The following is a 19,327-nucleotide window of genomic DNA, read 5'->3' on the forward strand; positions in this document are numbered from 1 at the left end:
AGGGCTCCTTGCCAGCAGGCAGCTGAGGGCCCTCCTCAGAGCCCTGCACCAGCTCTCCCCAGAAAACCCAGCCTGGCTTTTGCACCTCTCATGTGACTCCCTTGGGGGGGGGAACACTTTGGGGAAACTGCCGGGCAAGTGCTTGCCTGCATCCTTGGTCCCCCCCTCCCCCGTAGCTCTCTGGAGATCTCTGGCCATTAAGCAAGAATGCCTCCATTCACACCCCAGTCAGGAAGGACCAGGCTGGAAACTAAGAGGTCCAATGGGGGGGGGGGGAGCTCAACTAAGCTCCTGTGGCGGGGGAGGGTCAGAGCAAACAGTGCCTGGATTGGGGCCTTAATCCTGAGCTCTGCAGCAGGCTGAAATTTCCCCCACTGCCCCACTCCACTGGCATGGGGCAAGCTCTTAAGCGCACGGGGGGGGGGGCTTACCTTCAAATCGGATGTTGAACACGGGGGCCGGGCTGGGGTCTTCGGACACAAACTCCACCCGCAGGACGGGGCCTTCGCTGATCACCCCTTCGAAGGGCAGGCTGCTGCTCTGCTGGGTGTCGAAGAGCACGAGGGAGAGGTTCGTCTCCCCATTGTGGACGGCCATCCTGCAGGGGAGCCCCAGAGAGACAGAGGAGAAAGGCTGTCAGCCGCCAGGCCAGGCCCGATGCCCCACAGGAAAGGTGGCAGCCACCCCCCCCCCGCTGCTGACCCACTGATCCAGTCCGCATAGCGCATCAGCAAGGGGGGTGCGCTCTTCTCAGATGCATGTCCTTGCCAGGGGCAATCCTCCCTCCCCCTTTCACCCTAATCCCAAATCCTCTGTCCTTGGGAAGGCCTTGGGGTGGTCTCTGGCCTGCCTCTCCCCCCCCCCCCCCGCCCTGCACAGGAAGCAGAGGCCGGGCTCAAAGACCCACAAAAGACCATCATCCCAGGGGAGGGGGAAATTAATCTCTGTTTAGGGAAATAAACCTCTTTCTTCCCACTCCTCAGCATTCTCTCCCTGCCCAAATGCCACCCTAAATGCCAGTCCTTTGAAGAACAGGAGATTATTGTTGCCCCCCCCCCCCCGAGCAGTCATGTAGTTCCCCCCGCAGCAAACCCCCTGCCTTCTCAGCCGCCTCTTGCCCGAGACAGAGTTTCAGAGGAATGACCAGCCCCCCCCCCCCGTTTCCACAGGGATTTTGGCACAGCCCCCAAGCTGCTTCATGGTCTGTTTCAGGCCGGCCCTTGATGCTCCTTCAAAATCGCACCGGGATCTTGAGCATGTGCCCTCTGCAGGGGAGAGCCTTCGGTGTTCAGGGGCTTATGGGTAGGCGTGGGGAGACTTCAATGTCTGCCAACCTGACTTGCAGGCTGGGAGAAATGTTGAAATAGAAAACACTTTTTTGTTGATTTGCTTTATTTACACCTCCCCCCTCCCCAGTGGGGACCCAAAGAACAGACCTCCCCTCCTCTCCTCACCTCGGAGGGGGGGTGGGGCTGACAGGTGTGACCACTCAGTGGGCTTCCAGGGCAGAGCTGCCTTTTGGGCAGAGGTTCACAGGTCAAAGAAGGTCCCCATTGGGCGATGACAGCCCAGTCCCTGCTCAAGAGCCTTTTGGCCAGGCCAGGCCAAGCTGAGGCATCCCTCCCTCCCCACCACCCTCCCTCCCCTCAGGAGAGCCTCCCGAAGCCAGCATGGGGGAAAGCCCAGATGCCAGGATCTGGAATGGGGCCCAGTGCGGGCTTGGGCTGCTGGCCCCACAGAGCCCCTGGGCATCGGTTCACAGCCGGTGGGGCCATGGGGGCTCGGTGTGGGTGAGGGCTGGGGGTCGCTCTCCATGGCAGCATCTCCTCACCTTTGCTTGTCTCCCAGCAGAGCCGTTCAAAGTGCAGGTGCAGCCTCTGGCCTTCTGGGCGCATGGAGGGGTCCACACGCACAGCATGCCCTCACTGTGGTTCTGCAGGCGGGTGGGTGCCAGGATGCGGCCCAGGGTGGCATTCTGCACCGTCCCTCCGCAGGGTGCTGAGAAGTGAGAGCCGCAGAAGGAGGCGGGGTCAGGTGCTGAGCTGACGGCCTCAGGGCCCCCCCAGCCCCCCAGCCCCCCCCCCCGCCTACCTGAGCAGCTGGACTCTGGGGGGCTCCAGTGGGGCTTGGAGGCATTGACACAGGTCCGGACTTCAGGGCCCTCCAGTTCATAGCCCAGGTGGCAGTGGACGTGGGCCGTGCCCCCCGGATGGAGGCCAGGACGGCCACCTCACCAAAGGCCGGCCTCTGGGGGAAGCTGCAGCTCAGCACAACACTGAGGGAGTGAAATGGGGGGGGGGGTGTCAGGGAAGGGGCCGCTTTTGACTGGGACCCTGCCCTGGCCAAAGGAGCCAGAGTGGATGCAAGGCCCCCTCCGTCCCAGCGCCCCACAGACCAAGGCTTTGAGGTGTGGTCTGCTGAAGGTCCCCTGGCTAGAGACGGGTCTCCCTGGAGAGGATGTCAGGAGCCGGCGGCCCTGTACCCCACCAAGGCCCCCTCTCCCCAATCTCCTGGAGTGTCTGGCACCCCAGCATCGGCATCCCTGCCTGGGCCTTCACCAAGACCCAGGGCGGTCTCCCTGGAAGGGGCTTGGGAGCAAGGGAGGGCCAGCTCTGGGGTCCAGGAGGCTGCTTACTGGATCCCATTACTGAGGTGTACAAAATCCCAGTTGCTTTCTTCCGATAGTGTGGGAAATCCTCGGGTCCCTCTCTGCCCTCGGTGGAGCCTCAGAACACCTCCATGAAGCCAGGGGGGCAGCCAGGGGCGGCATCCCGACCGGGGGACCAGTGGGCCTCCGTGATCCCGAGATGCCCTCCCCACTGAGGCCCTGGCCAGCCTGCCACGCAGCTCGGAGGGGTTTTGGGCTGCCAAGCAGGGAGAGGTCTCTGCTGCCTGCCCCCAAGGTCTCCTCGCCGCCCTCTGCAGAACACGCCAATCCCCTACTTGGCCAGACGGCTGCCCTCCCCACACGAAGCCCACAGACGGACAGGGGTGTGGGAATCGCAGTTTCAATCTGCCCCTTGGTGAAAGGAAGGCAGTCCCGCCCAGCCAGCAGACAGTCAGCATGGCTGACCCACACAGCGTTGCGGTCTCTTCTCCCCGGCATTGTGCTGTTTGAACTAGCACTCCACAGGGTTTGGCTTTTGTTGTTGGGAGAAGCGCATTCAGAGGAGCCAGGCCTCCATGGCTGGGCAGGGGGAGCACACCTGGGCCGCAGGTGAGGCGTGCCTACCTTGGTAGTGCAGTTGGGAAGGTCCCAACGACGTCCTCTGGGAAGGTGCGGAAGTAGACAGAGATGGTGTTGGTGGGACTCCGGATCACCTGGCCTTCCACCAAGAGGGTCTGATTGGCCAAGTCACCAGGTTGTCATTGTCCACTCCACGGATGGAGAGAACTTCACCTTCGGACAGGTTGACACTTTTCACCTGCATGTGGGGGAGGGGGACGAGCCATGAGGCTGAGGCTGCTGGGGCCCTAGGAGGTCACAGACAAAGCATGTCGTGCACTAAAAATCACAGGAGAGGCAGGGTGGCACGAAGCACCCCTGGGAAGACCCTCAGAAGAGCCCTGCTGGGTCAGGCCAGGGAGGGCCCATCCAGTCCAGCCTCCCGTCTCACCCAGGGGCCAGCCAGTTCCCCTGCAGGGCCAGCCACAGGGCAGAGAGGCCGAGGCCTTCCCCTGAGAAGACCCTCAGAAGAGCCCTGCTGGGTCAGGCCAGGGAGGGTCCCTCCAATCCAGCCTCCCGTCTCACCCAGGGGCCAGCCAGTTCCCCTGCAGGGCCAGCCACAGGGCAGAGAGGCCGAGGCCTTCCCCTGATAACACCCTCAGAAGAGCCCTGCTGGGTCAGACCAGGGAGGGTCCCTCCAGTCCAGCCTCCTGTCTCACCCAGGGGCCAGCCCAGTTCCTCTGCAGGGCCAGCCACAGGGCAGAGAGGCCGAGGCCTTCCCCTGATAACACCCTCAGAAGAGCCCTGCTGGGTCAGGCCAGGGAGGGTCCAGCCTCCCATCTCTAGTCCAGCCTCCCATCTCACCAAGGGGCCAGCCAGTTCCTCTGCAGGGCCAGCCACAGGGCAAGAGGCCGAGGCCTTCCCCTCAGAAGACCCTCAGAAGAGCCCTGCTGGGTCAGGCCAGGAGGGCCCATCCAGTCCAGCCTCCCGTCTCACCCAGGGGCCAGCCAGTTCCCCTGCAGGGCCAGCCACAGGGCAGAGAGGCCGAGGCCTTCCCCTGAGAAGACCCTCAGAAGAGCCTGCTGGGTCAGGCCAGGGAGGGTCCCTCCAGTCCAGCCTCCTGTCTCACCCAGGGGCCAGCCAGTTCCTCTGCAGGGCCAGCCGCAGGGCAGAGAGGCCGAGGCCTTTCCCTGATAACACCCTCAGAAGAGCCCTGCTGGGTCAGGCCAGGGAGGGTCCAGCCTCCCATCTCTAGTCCAGCCTCCCATCTCACCAAGGGGCCAGCCAGTTCCTCTGCAGGGCCAGCCACAGGGCAGAGAGGCCGAGGCCTTCCCCTGAGAAGACCCTCAGAAGAGCCCTGCTGGGTCAGGCCAGGGAGGGTCCCTCCAGTCCAGCCTCCCGTCTCACCCAGGGGCCAACCAGTTCCTCTGCAGGGCCAGCCACAGGGCAGAGAGGCCGAGGCCTTCCCCTGAGAAGACACTCAAAATAGCCCTGCTGGGTCAGGCCAGGGAGGGTCCCTCCAGTCCAGCCTCCCGCCTCACCCAGGGGCCAGCCAGTTCCTCTGCAGGGCCAGCCACAGGGCAGAGAGGCCGAGGCCTTCCCCTGAGAAGACCCTCAGAAGAGCCCTGCTGTGTCAGGCCAGGGAGGGTCCCTCCAGTCCAGCCTCCCGTCTCACCCAGGGGCCAGCCACAGGGCAGAGAGGCCAAGGCCTTCATAAGGACATCAGGAGAGCCCTGCTAGATCAGACCAGGGAGGGCCCATCCAGTCCAGCCTCCCTTTTCACCCAGGGGCCAGCCAATTCCTCTGGAGGGCAGACCCAGGACAGGGAAGGCAAGGTTTTCCTCTAATAAGAACCTTCATGGCCACTCTCCGAAATCCTTCATGGCACTGCAAGAGACCTCCCCCACTTGCACTGTGCCGGGCAGCCTCTTGGAGGTGTGGGGTGAGCCCCATCAAAGCAGCTTCCTTGTCGCCCCTGGGGGGGGGAATTAGCAGGACACCCAGCTGGGTTTAGCTAGGGAGCGGTCTGGGTGGGGCTGACTCTCCCAGGCACTCCTGCCAGAGAAGGCAATCCACTGTGCAGCTGGGCTGGAATCAGCTTAGCGGTTTCTCTTTCACTTTTAATCCTTTAAGCGGGAGTGACCCGGCAGGGGTGACCCCAGGAATTGCCTGGTGATGGAAGCTCATGGCGTGGAAGACTGGGCCCCGCTGCCAGATCCACTGCCCCCAGCCTCCACCAGATCCTTGCCTGCGAGGAATCCCCATCCTGCCTGGGGAGTTCCCCTCCCACGAGCCATAGCCGAGGGCCCCACCTACACCCCATGGACCCCTTTCATTGGCAGGCTGGTCGGGCACCTCTGGAGGAGCTGCTGGACAAAAGGCCCTGCCAGACCCCTCCCTTCTCTGGGCAAGAGAGGCATTGGGTGGGGGGGCTACCCGTGGCCTGTGGGAAAGGGGCTGGTTGGCAAACCCAACTGCCAGAATGTTCTTGGCACCTGGAGAAGCTTGAGCAGACTGAGCCAAGGGGGCCTGGGGAGGAGGGGGACTCATTTCCTGCTTCCCCCCATCTTGAGCTGGGCCAAGGGAGGGAAGGCCGGAGCCCACCCTCTGCCCACCCCATGTGTGTCCCCCCCCCCAGCCTTCCTACCTGCAGCTCCACCCCATACCCTGTGTAGACCGTCACGTTGTAAGTGCAGTCCAGGAAGTGGCTCCGTGGCAGCGGAGGGTAGTCCGTGGAGTCGATGTATCCCTCGGGCTCGTGGAAGTTCATGCCGCAGAGCGCTGGAGGGAAACTCTGGTTAATTCCGAACTCAGAGCCCCCCTCCTGAGCATCTTCCCCTCCCCTCCCCTCCCTAGGTGGACTTGGCTCTTGTCCTCACAGTGGCCCCCCCCTCGAGGGGGGCTGGTCATGTCCGCTCGTTCCCAGAAGGAGCCGTCTTGGAACATTGTTAGGCCTCATTCCCCGGAGGACGGCAGGAGTTCTGCATTCTATGCAGACGAGAGGCGCCTCTGGGACAACTAAGCCCCCTGGAGCAGCCTCTGGGCAGGCCGCTGATCAGTCTGCCAGTAAGGGACAGGCAGGTGACATTCCTTAGAGATGGAGAGGGAAAGGGCACCCGGACAGCGTGCAAGAACAAGGGTGACAAGCCCACCCCAAGTGTGCCTGCAGTAGGAGGTACGGGGGCTTGGCAAGCGGGCTCCCTCGTGCGGGGGGGGGGGCTGGGCCCGGCTGCCCAATTCCGGCCCCTCGTGACAAACAGGCAGGCTAGAAACACCTTACTTGGCGAGTGCTCCGTGGAAACCACTGTGGTGGTCACGATGGTGGAGGTGGTGGTCTCCTGGCCCTCCTCCAAGGATGCTCCCCTTGCCGCTGCCTCCTCCTCCTCCTCCTCCTCCTCCTCCTCCTCCTCCTCCTCTGGATCTTTGGCTCTGATGGGCACCAGGCTGCTGCCTTCCTCCTCGTGGGGAGGGGCCTTGGCCTCCCCCAGGACTGGCCCCGCAGCTCCCCGGCCGCCGTGAGACACAGGCTGGGAAGTCAGCGGGATGGTTGTGAAGGGGGAGATCTGCAGTGAGGAGTGGCCGGTCACCCCACGGCCCCCTTTCCTGCTGCCCCAGAGGGCCGGCTCTGGCACCGTGGGCTTCTCTTCGTGGGCTGCCCTGAGGATGACCTCAGGCGTGGAGATGCCCTCCAGGGAGAAGAGCAGCCGGGAGTTTGGCTCGCTGGGGTGGGCGGCCGCTTGGGGAAGCCTGGCGGGGCCCCCCCGGAGTCTCGGGTGCTTCCTGGCCACATTCCCTTGCTTCTGCCTCGTGCCAGATGGAGCCGTGGTCTCTGGGGGGGCGGCATCCTTCTCCATCCGGTGGCCGGTGGGGCCTCCTCTGGAGGGGGGTCTGGAGCCGCCATTCTCTCCGAGAAGCGTGTTGTTCAGGAGTTCCCCCGAGCGGAGCGGCACCGTCCTGGAAGGGTGAGCGTTCGTGTCTGGAACGAAAGAAGGAAAAGGGGCTTCAAGGGGAAATCTGCATTCAGATGTGGGTGGTCCTTTCTTTCAGAGCAGGTTTGCCTGGCTTTGGCTGGCCTGCCTGCTCTTCTCTCCGGAGGGAAACCAGGATGTGGGACGGGTTGCACCAAACAGCCTCCTTCTGGGAAGACGCGGTTTGGAACGTGCCCACTGGATTCCGGCATCATTTGGCACGCTCAGAGCATGTGACGGCCCACGCTGCTCAGCACACTTCCTGGGCCAGAAGAGTGCCCTGTGGGGGAGGCTGCGAGGGTCTGACGCAGGACATTCCTGGGTGCCTGGGGAGGGACAGGGCGGGAGAAGCCACCCACCGGGATTAGTTGTGCAGGTTCCACAGGCAAGGCAAGGCAAGGCAAGGCAAGGCAAGGCAAGGCAAGGCAAGGCAAGGCAAGGCAAGGCAAGGCAAGGCAAGGCAAGGCAAGGCAAGGCAAGGCAGGGCAGGGCAGGGCAGGGCAGGGCAGGGCAGGGCAGGGCAGGGCAGGGCAGGGCAAGGCTGGTGCCTGTGTTTTTCCATTGTGCCCCCAGCACCTTCTCTGCAGAGCCTGCCTGCCCATTGCAAATACACATGGGGGGGGGGGGAATGGGCAGAGATGGGCCATCTGTGGCTCCAGCACAGAGGCTACACCATGCCCAACACCTCATCGGGTGCCCATGCCCTGGCGTGGGCCAGCGGCTCTGGTGGCCTTGTGGAAGCTGGCCTGGGGCCAGGGAGTCCTCACTGGGGCTTCCAACATATGGGTGGGGGGGGGCTCTCCCAGAATTCAGTCTGCTCTCCAGACAACAGAGAAGATAAAGGCTGTTTTGGAGGGGGGGGTCTCTGTGGTATGTCAGGAACTGCTCCAGGAGTTTCCCAAGAAGAGTTGGAGATGCAGGAGCCACCCCGCTCCCGGGAGCCTCGGACTGCCCGCTCCTCTCGCAGCAGCCCCTGGGACATGAATGCGCTCCTCTCTCCCTCCGTTTTGCCAAAGGCAGTCGCCAACTCCAGGCAGCACCTTCCCTGCCCACACAGTGTCCTGGATGCTCGCCAGAGCTGCAGGTGTTGGAGTCCTCCCCCATGCGGAAGGGAAGAGAGAGCTTGCAGCTTCCTTGGCAAAAGCTGCTTTATCTCATTACTCTTAAGGACTAAACCGTAATCTTGCTGCAATTAATTGCATAAACACCAGGTGAGAATGGGGGTGATAATCAGCAGTCAGGCAACTGTTGAGGGAACAGGCAGATTTCCTGCCAGGCCAGGAGCCAGGGGACGGCTGGTGCAGTCAGGGAATCCACATAAGGAGCAGAGAGTCCACACAAAAAAGGCAAGAGACCTCTTCTTTTTTTAAGACAAAAAAGTGACTCTCCCTTTTTTGTGTCCGAGGATGATTGTGCCAAAAGAAACACCCGTATCCACAACCTTGCTTAGTCCCTGGTTCCTATTCTGCGTTGAGTTGGTGCAGTGAGTCTTGCCAGGATGAGACCCTCAGCAGACCTTCAAGGCTGGTTTCTGGTGGGTGTTTGTAATAGCCGGCCAGAGGCCAGGTTGGGTGGTTGAGCTGAAGGAGTTAACAGAAGGTGTAGCCATTCCAAACCCCAAGTCTAGGAGGCCAGGCCCAGTCCAGGAGTGTCAGCATATGGCTACATTTGCTTCCTTGCCCCACAGTATCTCTCAGGGAGTTTTGTAGTTATGTGCCCCCTGCTGAACCTTAATCCTGCAGGTAGCTGACATCAAGCCATGAGGGGAGCACTTCTCCTTTTAGCCTGCAGTTCTGCTCTAATTCGGCCTCTTTGACTCTCTAATGGCACAGGTGATCTTGGAGGGCTGGAAACAAGCAGCTGTCCCTCATCATCTGGATCAGGGCCGGAGGTGGAGAAGATTCTGTGGAAGCTCTCAGCTGTAAATCTTGGCCTGCTTGCACCCCCCCCCAGTCTGGTCTGGCAGGCCCCCTCCTCTTTTGGGGTGCCCTAGCTATTGCTGCAGCCTGGCTGACCCATGGCAAGGGGCAGGTGGCTGGACGGGGCCAGGGGGAAATAATATTTCACTGAGGAATCCACTCCCTATTGCCCTGGGAGCCACAGGAGGCTTGGGGTGAGGGAACCGCCACAATGACCCCCGTTTTGTTCTACCCCACCAGCCCCTACGCCCAAGGTCAGCTTAATTAATAGAAGACAGTGTCTTCCACTCTCCACGTTATTCCAGAACAGCTTCTGGACAAAATATCCAAGCCATCAGAACTACAGATGAACGGCATCCAATAAAAGCAGAGGGCAGCATCAAAGGGAAGCATCAAACCTCTCTCAAGCAGAATTGCAGGGAGGGCGCCAGCACAGCGGGGCGGGGCGGGGCGGGGCGGGGCGGGGTGGGGCAGGGGGCCTGGCCAGTGACCAAATCAAACCATACTGCAGACCTGGGGGCTAACTTAATTGACCCCCACAATAAATCAAAATCAGACTGAGGAAGGGTGCCTGCACTCGGAAGCTCGCGCCTTTGTGGGTCTTCAAGGAGCCTGACTGGACTCTAGCTTTGTTTTGTTGTGCTGCTTCAGACCAGCACAGTGGCGACCCACTATCTTCATGGATCCGGTGGCACTCATTGATTCCTTCCCAGGACAGGGCAGCTGATAGGATCCAATCCCATTAGCCCCATTCGCTGCTCTGTCCATCGTCCCCTTGGCCGTATGCCACCCGCGTCGTCCTCGTGCGTCCTTCTGCCGCCTGCACGGGACAAGCAGGTCAGCCTCTGTGCAAAAGGATCAATGGGCTCGAACTGGACAAAAGAAACCACAACCCCCACTAGAGGCTGGTGGGGAGGCGTTCTTATCTGCCCGGGCATCCTACGCCAGGCCAGAAATGGGCTGTTCTACAGAAAAATTACTGCAGAAGGAATATGAACGTGAAAGTGCTGAATGGGAGCGCACCCAATATGACGCTCTGCCTCCCACCCTGGTCTAGCTGGAGTCCCACAGCCTCCCACAGCCTCAGCCTGGGCCTCTCCCCTTGGCTGGCACCCCCAACGTCCGCTCCACATAGCTGGGGACATGGAGTGGTTTGCTCTTCAAGGGCCGGAGTCTTTTGCAACTGGGCTGTCCTTGGAGCCAAACCTCCATGTGGAAGCCACCTGAGTGCGCTCTGCCTGCAATCGTTCAGCGGCGGCTGTGGCTGTAGACGGCTGCAGCCTGATCCAGAGGCCTCGTTCGCTATCGTGCCTGGCTCTCAGGAGCTTGCAGGTCACACGAGGGATGTGTTGCTTAACTGCATCAGAGAAGTCTGTGAAGCTCATCTTGTTGGCTGTTTCACCTGTTCAGCTCTGAAATTTGCAGAGCTCTTTCACAGCTGCACATCGGTCATTTCAGCTGCAGCATTTTCAGCACACCTGTGTGAGCCGAGCAGCTGTCTGATGCCTTTGCTTCTGCCCAGGGCCTCCCAAATCTTTGTTTCCAGTCGCTGTGGCCCTGATTTCAAAGCTTCAAAGCACTTTGTACAGATCTCTTTTTTGCCACTATTAGCAACCTTCATGTCTTTTTCTTCGTTGTAAATTAAGGGTTTTAAAAAATTGCTGGAATTTGGTCCCGAGTTCAAATCCTAGCTTTGCCTGCTCTTGTCCAGTCTCTCAGCCTCAGTTTCCCGCCAGTAAGGGGGAACTTTTGGAACCCATTTTGTGGGTCATTTAGCAACGGGAGGAGCTGAGGAAGCCAACCGGCCTAGAATTTTACCATGCTGAGAATGTCCCACTGGCATGGCTGCATGCTGATTCTCTCAGCCTGCCTCTTTCCTCAGCCTGGAGGGTGGCCTGCACCGCATGAGTCCGAACGGTGTGGGAAGAGAAAGCGGAGGCCAGCTTTGAGAGCAAGGCTCCCCCATCAGGCCATGGCCCTCAATCTCTGCAGGCTGCAGGACAGAAACTGGATCAGAGTTCTGTTTTTATTGATCCTCATCCCACAGGACGTTTGGGAGGAAATGGGGCCAAGCAGCCCACTCTCCCTGCACAGACTTGCCTCAGAGCAAGCTCCGTCTCTCTCCTCCTCTTGCGCTCTGGAAGCTGGCCCACGTTTCCCAGCCACGAGACCTTCCCCAGCAGAGCCCCCCCCCTGGAAACCTGGAAGGAGACAAGCCGACTCCTCCAGGCTCCCCAACGGGCAGCCAGCAGGTGGATCAGGAGGGCTGGCGGGGAGCCCAGCTGGGCCCTGACCGCTTGCGGCCCGCACACGCGGCCCTCTGCTGTGAATCGTGTTTGCCGCCCAAGGGGTACACCTGCTCCGGCTGGATTTTCCGCCTCCCCCCCCCCCACGCGAGTTCTCCTTTATTCCTGCAGAAGGTAACTTTCCTGCTGGTTCCCCTGCTGGTCCCCCCCCCCTTTTGGCCTTTTCAATGGGTTTTAATTAAAGGCAAGACTATGAATCAAGATCAAGCTAAAGCATTTGCTCCTCTGCCTTCATAGAGGACTTGGGGATCAGCTTCACCAATGACACTCACTATGCGCGGGAGGGCAGCGCATGACACGGTGCAGAAGCAAGCTCCTGGCATTTGGGGTCTCATGCAGCCCCTGAGCAGAGTCCCAGCAGAGAGATGTGCCTACGACCTCCACCACATGCCCAGGGAAGCACTGGAGCCCAAGGGCTGCAGCAGGCCTGCAGCCGGGTGAGCCCCACCTAGCCAGAGCTGGTCAGAAGCGAAGCCAAGTCGGCCAGTGGGAGGAAGCCCCCGGGAGACCACCGCTGATGGCCCTGCAGGGCTCCCCTGGGCTCCCCCCCAGCCCCAGCTGGGTTAAGGCCTGGGGCAGAATGGAGCTGGAGTCCGGCGATGCCAAGAAGGCTTTCTTAAGCCAGGACACCGCAGTGCTTGGGCAGGCAGGAGCTCCCTTAGCCACCGGGCTCCCTGCTTATCAGGCCCACCCAGGGCTGCCTCTGGCCCTGCCGTCTTTGCCAGCGTATCCTGCCCTGGTGTCCAACTGCCAGGGCCTGCCTCTTCCGAGGCCAGAGGCCAGCCTCCCCCTGGGCCGGCACCAGAAGGCACTCTCGGTGGGGGCAGGGAGGAGTGGGGGGCGGGACACGCCGGGTGCCAAAAACCCCCAATGACAAGCAACGCTTCTGCTCTGCTCTTTGCCAAGATAAATTTCAGGCAAGAAGCTGAGTCAACATGGCAGCTGCGCAGAGGGAGGCAGGGCTGGAGCCAAGCAGGGGCACCCCCAGGATCCAGTCCTGCGCACAGGCCCCTGGCAGGCAGGCAGGCAGGCAGGCAGGCAGGCAGGCAGGCAGCCAAGGCAGGCAGGCAGGCAGGCCCTGCAGAGCTGTGCCCGGGACGGTGCAGCCCAGATGTCCTGCTCAGGCTGGGGTCCTGCCAAGTAGCTCTGCTCCTTGGATGGGCAGCCTCAGTCACTGGAGCTAAAAGGGACCCCGTTGCCAACACCTAATAGCAACTGCCAATAACCCCTGCTGACTCAGGGCAGGGGGCAACAGAAAACATACGAGGAATTATTAATGTACATGAAGAAATTTAAACTTAAATTAAAATATATTATTCGTTTAGTTTGTCCCTGAGATCTCAGTGGTTGGTCCTTCTGGCTGCTGCTAGACCAGCCCGGCAATATGGGCCAGCCCTCATTGTCATGGGAGGGGCTGGGAGTCAGAATCCCGAGGGAGGAAGGCGGGCCAAGGGCCAGACAAGGGCAATTCACCCAGGCCAGGCCTGGCAGCGGCAGCCACAAAGGATGCCACCTTGGCCCTTGCCTTGGAGACACTGCGGAGGGAGGGAGGGAGGGAAAGGGCTGTCTGGGGGTGGGAAGGAGAAAAGGAAGCAGGAAGCAGCAAGAGGGAGGGGGGCTTACAGGGGGAAATGTGATCCCTCCCCTCCCCACAAGCTGGGCCCTCTCCCCCCTCTGCCAACACAGGGCTCTACCCATCGAGAGTATCCCTCCTGTTCTCCCTATCACAACTGCATTTGTCGCTCTGCCCCCCCCCCGGTCCCTTTGGCAGGCATTGGGTCCCTTGGTGAGGAGTGTGGCCTCCAGTCTGTGCAGCTGGGCCGGATTCCGCGCTCCTCCTCCATGTGCAGCCCACTGGGTGACCTTGGGCCAGTCTTTCAGCCCCACCTGCCTCCCAGGGTGTCTGTTGCGGAGTGCTGGGGAAGAGCGGGTGACCGTCAGCTCCTCTGGGACTCCTTTGGGCAGCTCTCCTTCTCCCTTCTCCTGGTGCCTGGATCCCAAGAGGCATCCAGCAGCTGGAGTGCAGAGACAGGAAGCCGGCCTTCTTCGCCACCCAGTTCAATGAGGTGTCCGTCCACCCCGTCCTCCCGTCCCCCCCCCAGCAAAGGCGAGCTGCCTTTGGGGTCCCAGGCACACCCAGTCTCTTTCTCCCCCGCCCTGGAGGCTTGCCTTATGGCCAAAAGGACGCCCCTCCCACCACAAGTGTGGCTCTGAAGCCAACAGGACTCCTTGTCTCTCTCTGAACCAAGCAGCCTCCCAAGGCCTCCTGCAGGGGGAGGGCCGAGGGGCGGAATTCCCCCCCCCCCCGTCCTGTGATTGCCCTAGAAAGACAGGTGGGGGAGGAGTGTCCCTCACATGCTCATCCATCCTTCCCCCAAGATGCTCAAGGCAGGCATAGATCTCCCCTCCTTCATGGTAGCTTCACAACAACCATGTGAGGTAGGCCAGGAGAGAACAAATGGCTCCATATCACACACTGCTGCCCTGCCCTGCCCTGCCCATCTCATCTCATCCCTGCCTGCTCTTGGCTCAGGTGCCCACAGTGCCTTAGGGGTGATTTCACACCTTCTGCACAGGCACGGGTGTGCAGTGGGGCTCACGGCCGCCAGAAGCCCCCCCCCCCTTCCTTCCTTCCTTCCTTCCATGCAGCCTCAGTGCAGCTGCCGGAAGGACAGCCGTGGGTCGGCTGAAAGTGCCTCCCTCCTTGCCACCCATTTCACGTCTGTACATTTTGTCCTCCTCGTGTGCCAAGCGCCGCTTTGGTCTTGAATCAACCGCCCACCACATGTTTTGGTTTCCTAACAATGGATTCCACGGAGCATTTCTGGGCTGCAAGAAGGGGAGAAGAGCAAGAAGGGCCAGCTCAGCCGCAGCCTCCCCCCGCCCCGTCCAGTCCTGCCCCACGGGCCCCCTGCCTCCTTTCCTCCTTCTGCACTTCTTCCTGGGGCTTCTAGGGCGGCTTTCTTGGTGCAAAAGAGGCAGCCGAAGGACGCTGGCGTGTCGCCAAAGCAATTGCCGTTCGGTAACCCCCCCCCCCCCCGCTTAGCAATCCAGGACAACCCCAGATTGTGTGGGGCAGGAGGGCTGTCAGTCAGTAAAGTTCCCTGTGGGTAGCCCGATGACCAGAATGGGCCTCTGGACAACATGCAAAGCGAGAGAAAAATCAGCTCCACATCACAATCCATAACAGGCAATAATGCAATAGCAGCAAGAAGCAACCCTCAAGCTGGTGAAACGTCCGCAGGTACAATTCCAAATGATTCAGTTTAGGGCCAAAAATGAAACAAGTAAGCAATTAAAACATGTTTATAGGCAGAAGTGAAAGGGGAGAAAATAGAATATCCTCAGCAGACAAGACCCGAGGCATGTTCAGATAGTGGGGAGGCATTTCAAAGAAGGATGGCCACCACAGAGGAGGCCCTGCCCCACAGGGCCACACCCCTCAGCAGAGGGGGGAACAGTCCACGGGGTCTCTGATGCTGACCTTCCTGCTGAGGATGGCTGAACGGGAGGAGGCTGTCCGGAAGAAGAGCTCCAGACATTAACGGGCTGCCTCTTCGGCTGTCCCTTGAAGACTGGCCAGAGACATTCCATGCAGATGTCTCCAGTCTTGGTCTTACGGTTGCAGATTGAGCTAGCCGATGTGCTCAGGCAGTCTTCAAGGGCAGACCCACAGAGAAGACCTGGCGGTTTTCAAGACTGGATATGAACCGAGCATTTACAACCAATCCTCATTTCCCCCAAGAGCAGAAAGAGCTGGAAAGCTTGTTCCTTTCGGCTCCTGGTCTGAGGCACCACAGACAAGATCCGCCTACTCACAGTGAAGTAGCTGCTAATCCCCCAAGCTGTGCCCTGTGCAAACCCCCACCCAAAACAGGCCAGCTTCCTTTGCCCAGCACAGGCCACTGCCAGCCGACCCCTCCTCGCTCCCTTGGCCCTCAGCCAGCCGTTGCCACCTGCCTCACCTGAGGGCAGAGAAGAGCCAGTGCCAGCTGAGAGTGTGCCCCCATGAATGTCTGAGCTAGACTCCCTGCAGAAGGCACAAGGGACCCTACCCTGGGGGCTAGCCTCTGGTTCACTCCCTCGCTGGGCGTTGACCTCTGCCGGGGGTGGGGATGGAGATGGGGATGGGGATGGGGGGGGGTGGCGGCACACAAGTGTGTCTCAGCAGTGCCAGGTGTGAGCCACTTGGCCTGAGCAGCCCTGGACGCAAGGGTGCCATTTATGAAGGGTGGGGCTGGCTAGGGACAAAGGCCTCTGGGCTCAGTGCTCTGGCCAGATGCAGGACTTCAGCCACAGCTGAGCACCCAAGCAGTCCAGAGCCCCTCAGCAGAGAGCCCTTCCCCTCCAGTGCACTGACTCCAGGAGCCCCGTCCGGCCACAAGCAGCACAGTCCTGGTGCTCACAAGGACGTGGGGGCAGAAACTGCACAATGCCCCTGATAAGCCCCCTGCCCCATTTGGCTCACAGCTGGGCTTGCTTGTCCAGGGCAGGGACCAGCAGGGGGGGGGGTCAGAGGAGGGCGGCTCTGCTGCTCTGGCTAGCCCCACAGCATGGGACACCCATGAGACACCCTGGCAGCCTCCAACCCACAAGAGCAGCCTCCTCCTCCACCTTTTTTGTGCCCACCTGCCCACCCACACACAGAGAGAGGGGCCAAAGGAGATCTGCCTGGCAGATGCTGCAAGGGAGGTGCCCTTCCTGCGCGGTGCCAGTCCTCTGCTGGCAAGGGTGGTGCTGCAGCCCCTTTGAGGCTTTGCTTCTATCCTCAAGAGCCGCAGGTGGGCCTGGAAGGCTTGCCAGTGGCTCTTAAGAAGGGCCTGGCTGGTGGGCAGGAGGGTGCGTCCATTCCTCAGTGGCCCATGGACAGCTGGCCTGCAGAGCGTGCACAAGCAAGGCCCTGTGAAGCCCAGAGTGGACATCATGGTGCGAGGAGAGTCCTGCCCCCCGGGGGTCCAACAAAGTGGTTCTGTGAAGCAGGCAGGCAAGGAGTCCTGTCCACAGAGTCAGAGTTACCCAGGGAGGCCAGTCATAAAGGGTGAGGCCCCACAAGGGGACGATCAGGGGACAGCTCGGGCATTCCACAGAAGGGTATGCTGTAGCTTCCCTTCCCGGCCATGTACCTATCCAGGCTACAGACCAGCCATTTATACCCCCCACCCTCACTCCCACCCCCCCCACCCCCGCTGAGTCTGTCTGCCTGCCCCCAGAGGATGCTTGCCTGCCCCCAGGGGAGATTTGGGTCTCTTTTTTAAAAAGAAGATTGGGAAACAGTCAAAGAAGCAGCAGAAAGGTTTCACCCCTTGGTTTCTCTGAGGCATGTAAACAGAGCCGGGGTTGGCTCCTAACGCCATGCTCTGTCCCTCCATATTGCCCCCCCCCCCTCCTCAGTCGCTCATTCCCTGCTATTTGCAGTGGGGCCATGAAGAATTTCCCCGGAGAATCAAGGGAGAATCTTCCCCGGAGAATCAAAGGCAATGTTGCACTGAGAACGGAACCCACCCACTCCGCTGGGCCCAGGAAGCGAACCACCAGGCCCTCGACCAATGGGGAGAGAGAGGTCACACCCATACCACTTCACAATGTGCAAGGCTGACACTCCCCCCCCCATATTCTCTTGCCTCTGGTGTGTGTGTGGGGGGGGGGGGGTGCATGTTTTGCAATCTGGGTCTCAGTTGGCAAAAATGTTTGATCACAGGCGGGTGGCGGAGAGAGCAGCTGGCCTTCTCAAGGGGGATAGCAGGGAAGCCGAAACAGGGGAGCTTGCTGCTGGGTCTGGGTCTCCCCTTTGGCAGAAGCGACGCCGAGAGAGGCGGAGAGGGGGGGGGGGCTTCTGGCTGCCTTCTTGGCAGCCTCCGTGCAGGAGCTTCTCCTCTCAAACCACGGGCTCAGCCGCGGCCGGAGAACACGTCCTGGCCAGGCGTCCTTGGCACGGAGCGCGAATCAAAGCGGAGCGATGTGTCTGCCGCCCGCCCTTGTTTGTTGCAATCCCGAAGCCCCCTCCCCCGGCACTGAAGCACATGGGCGATGCGGCTGGCGGGACGGGCTGGTCTCCAGGCCAGCGGGTCTCCTCGAGAGAGGGCACGAAGAAGAAACCAGAACGGCCAAACGGCAGCGGGGTCGGAGCCCGCCCGGAGCAGCCCAGCACCCCCGACGGGGAGCGGGAGGTGCTGCGCAGGGTCTCCCGGGGCGCCAGGCGTGTCGGGAGCCGCGCGGAGTGGTCAGCGCCCTGGCTCGCCTCGGGCTCCGCGCTGCAGGCCGCCCGGCTGGGGGGCTCCGGCCTCGCGCCCGCCCACTTCCTCGGCGCCATGGACTCGGGGAGCTGTCCAGCGGCGCGGTGCTGAAGGGAGGCGGCCGCCCGGCGCTCTCGGCGGGCGCGGAGAAGGGGACCCTCGCGCTCGTGAAGGCGGGGCGGGGGCGCCGCCGATTCGCAGTGGCCGCGGGCAGAAGGAGGGGGAGGGGGCGCTGCCCCGCTCCCACCACCCCGAGATCGTGACAGCCCGCAAAGTTGCTCCCAGACGCGGCCAAGGGACTTCCAGGCGGGGGCAGTGAACACGCGTGAACACTGATCCAGACGCACAGGCGCCCCTCGCAATCCTTGCTACCTCTTGTCCCTGGAACAGGAACAGCCTCCCCCCCCAATTGCTCCCTGTCTGTGTGTGTGTGTGTGTGGGGGGGGTGGGGGGGTTCTCGCCTTTAGCGTGACATGAGAGAGAACAAACGGGGTAGGGGCGGGTGCTTCTCAGCCAAGGGGTCCGCGCCGGGGGGGGGATCCTCCCTAGACCCAGCCGCCTTTGTGCGCACCTACTCCGCCTTAAGGAAAGGTTGCCGACATGTAAACGACAAATGAGCAGTCGGCGAGAGACCCCCTCCCCGAGAAGCCCCTCCCCAAAGACCCGATCGGAATTCTTACCTGGGGGGCGCCTGGCCACATGGCTGTCCAGGAGGAGGAGGAAAAGCAGGGCGAGCCCCCGGGGGCCCGGCATGGCGCTGGCTCCCGATCCCGCTGCGCTTTCCGGTGCCGGCGGCCCAGCTAGTCGCCCTCCTCGCCGTGCCTCTCCTCTCCTCTCCTCGCCTGGCTTGGCGGCGGCTGTTCCTCGGTGGCCAACCCGCGCTGGGGAGGAGGGCGAGACGGAGGGAGGGCGGGCCAAGGAGGAGGGGGCCAGGCCGGGGCGGGAGCTCCGCCTCCAACCCTCCCCCCCCCCGTCTTATCCCCACCCCCATGGCGCCTTGCCCTCCTTCAGGAGAGAGCCAGTTCTTCTCTCCTTGATGCCAGGGCACAGCTGTGGAGTGGGAGTAGAAGCAAGAACCAATAGGACCGCTGAGCATGTGCAGAGTGCCTTTTGCTCTCCGAAAGGGCTGCTTTTCAGGTTGTCCCTGTCTGTCAGCCTATCTGGATCCTGCTTAGCCCACTCTCCAAAATCAAGCTCTGAGACTGAGGCACACTCCACAGCTGCTGCTCTCACTGGGCCAGGCCCCGGGGTTTCTCAGGGCCTCCTGGGCCCAAGGCCTGGTCTGCCAGAGCCTCTCCGCAGCCTGAGCCTGCATTCTTCCGTGCTACCAGGAGAGGCCCTGCCACCATGGGCCTGTGGGCACCCTGTCGGGGACCTCTGCACCTACCAGTTTTTGTTTAGGAATGTCTTTGAGCCAGGTGGGGCTTTTGCCAGATACGGCTTCTGGCGGGAGATCTCACTGGCTGCGCAAACTTTTAGAAAGTTGTTGCCACGGCTGCTGCCCCCCCACCCCCCACCTGGGCTGAATGCCCTTGAAGGAGCACAGAAGAAAATACGTCCCCACAGCCTGTCCCCTCCGCAGGCCCTTCTCTCCAGAATGCAAATCGAGGAGGTCTTGGGGCAGCTTCTGACATGCCCCCCGTACCTTGCAGAGCGCTTGGCGAGGGTCAGAAGGAGGATGCCCGGCTACGCCCACTGCCCAGGATGCCAAGGAGAGCCACTCAAGCAGCTCGCA

At 61.5% G+C, this 19,327-nt stretch overlaps 1 protein-coding gene across 1 annotated transcript in view; it reads right to left on the reverse strand.

The window, feature by feature from the left end:
• The window catches only part of SEZ6L (seizure related 6 homolog like), a 28,860-nt gene extending 10,345 nt beyond the window's left edge, over positions 1–18,515 (reverse strand). The window contains 11 exon segments of the mRNA XM_077308055.1: positions 432–598; positions 1,832–1,853; positions 1,856–1,889; positions 1,892–1,998; positions 2,092–2,217; positions 2,220–2,275; positions 3,233–3,356; positions 3,359–3,425; positions 5,814–5,947; positions 6,447–7,142; positions 18,273–18,515. Of these exon segments, the coding sequence (XP_077164170.1) occupies positions 432–598; positions 1,832–1,853; positions 1,856–1,889; positions 1,892–1,998; positions 2,092–2,217; positions 2,220–2,275; positions 3,233–3,356; positions 3,359–3,425; positions 5,814–5,947; positions 6,447–7,142; positions 18,273–18,345 (1,606 nt within the window). The 5' untranslated portion in view covers positions 18,346–18,515.
• Between the last annotated feature and the right edge of the window lie 812 nt (positions 18,516–19,327).

This window comes from Paroedura picta, chromosome 13, assembly GCF_049243985.1.
Source record: "Paroedura picta isolate Pp20150507F chromosome 13, Ppicta_v3.0, whole genome shotgun sequence".
NCBI lineage: Eukaryota > Metazoa > Chordata > Lepidosauria > Squamata > Gekkonidae > Paroedura > Paroedura picta.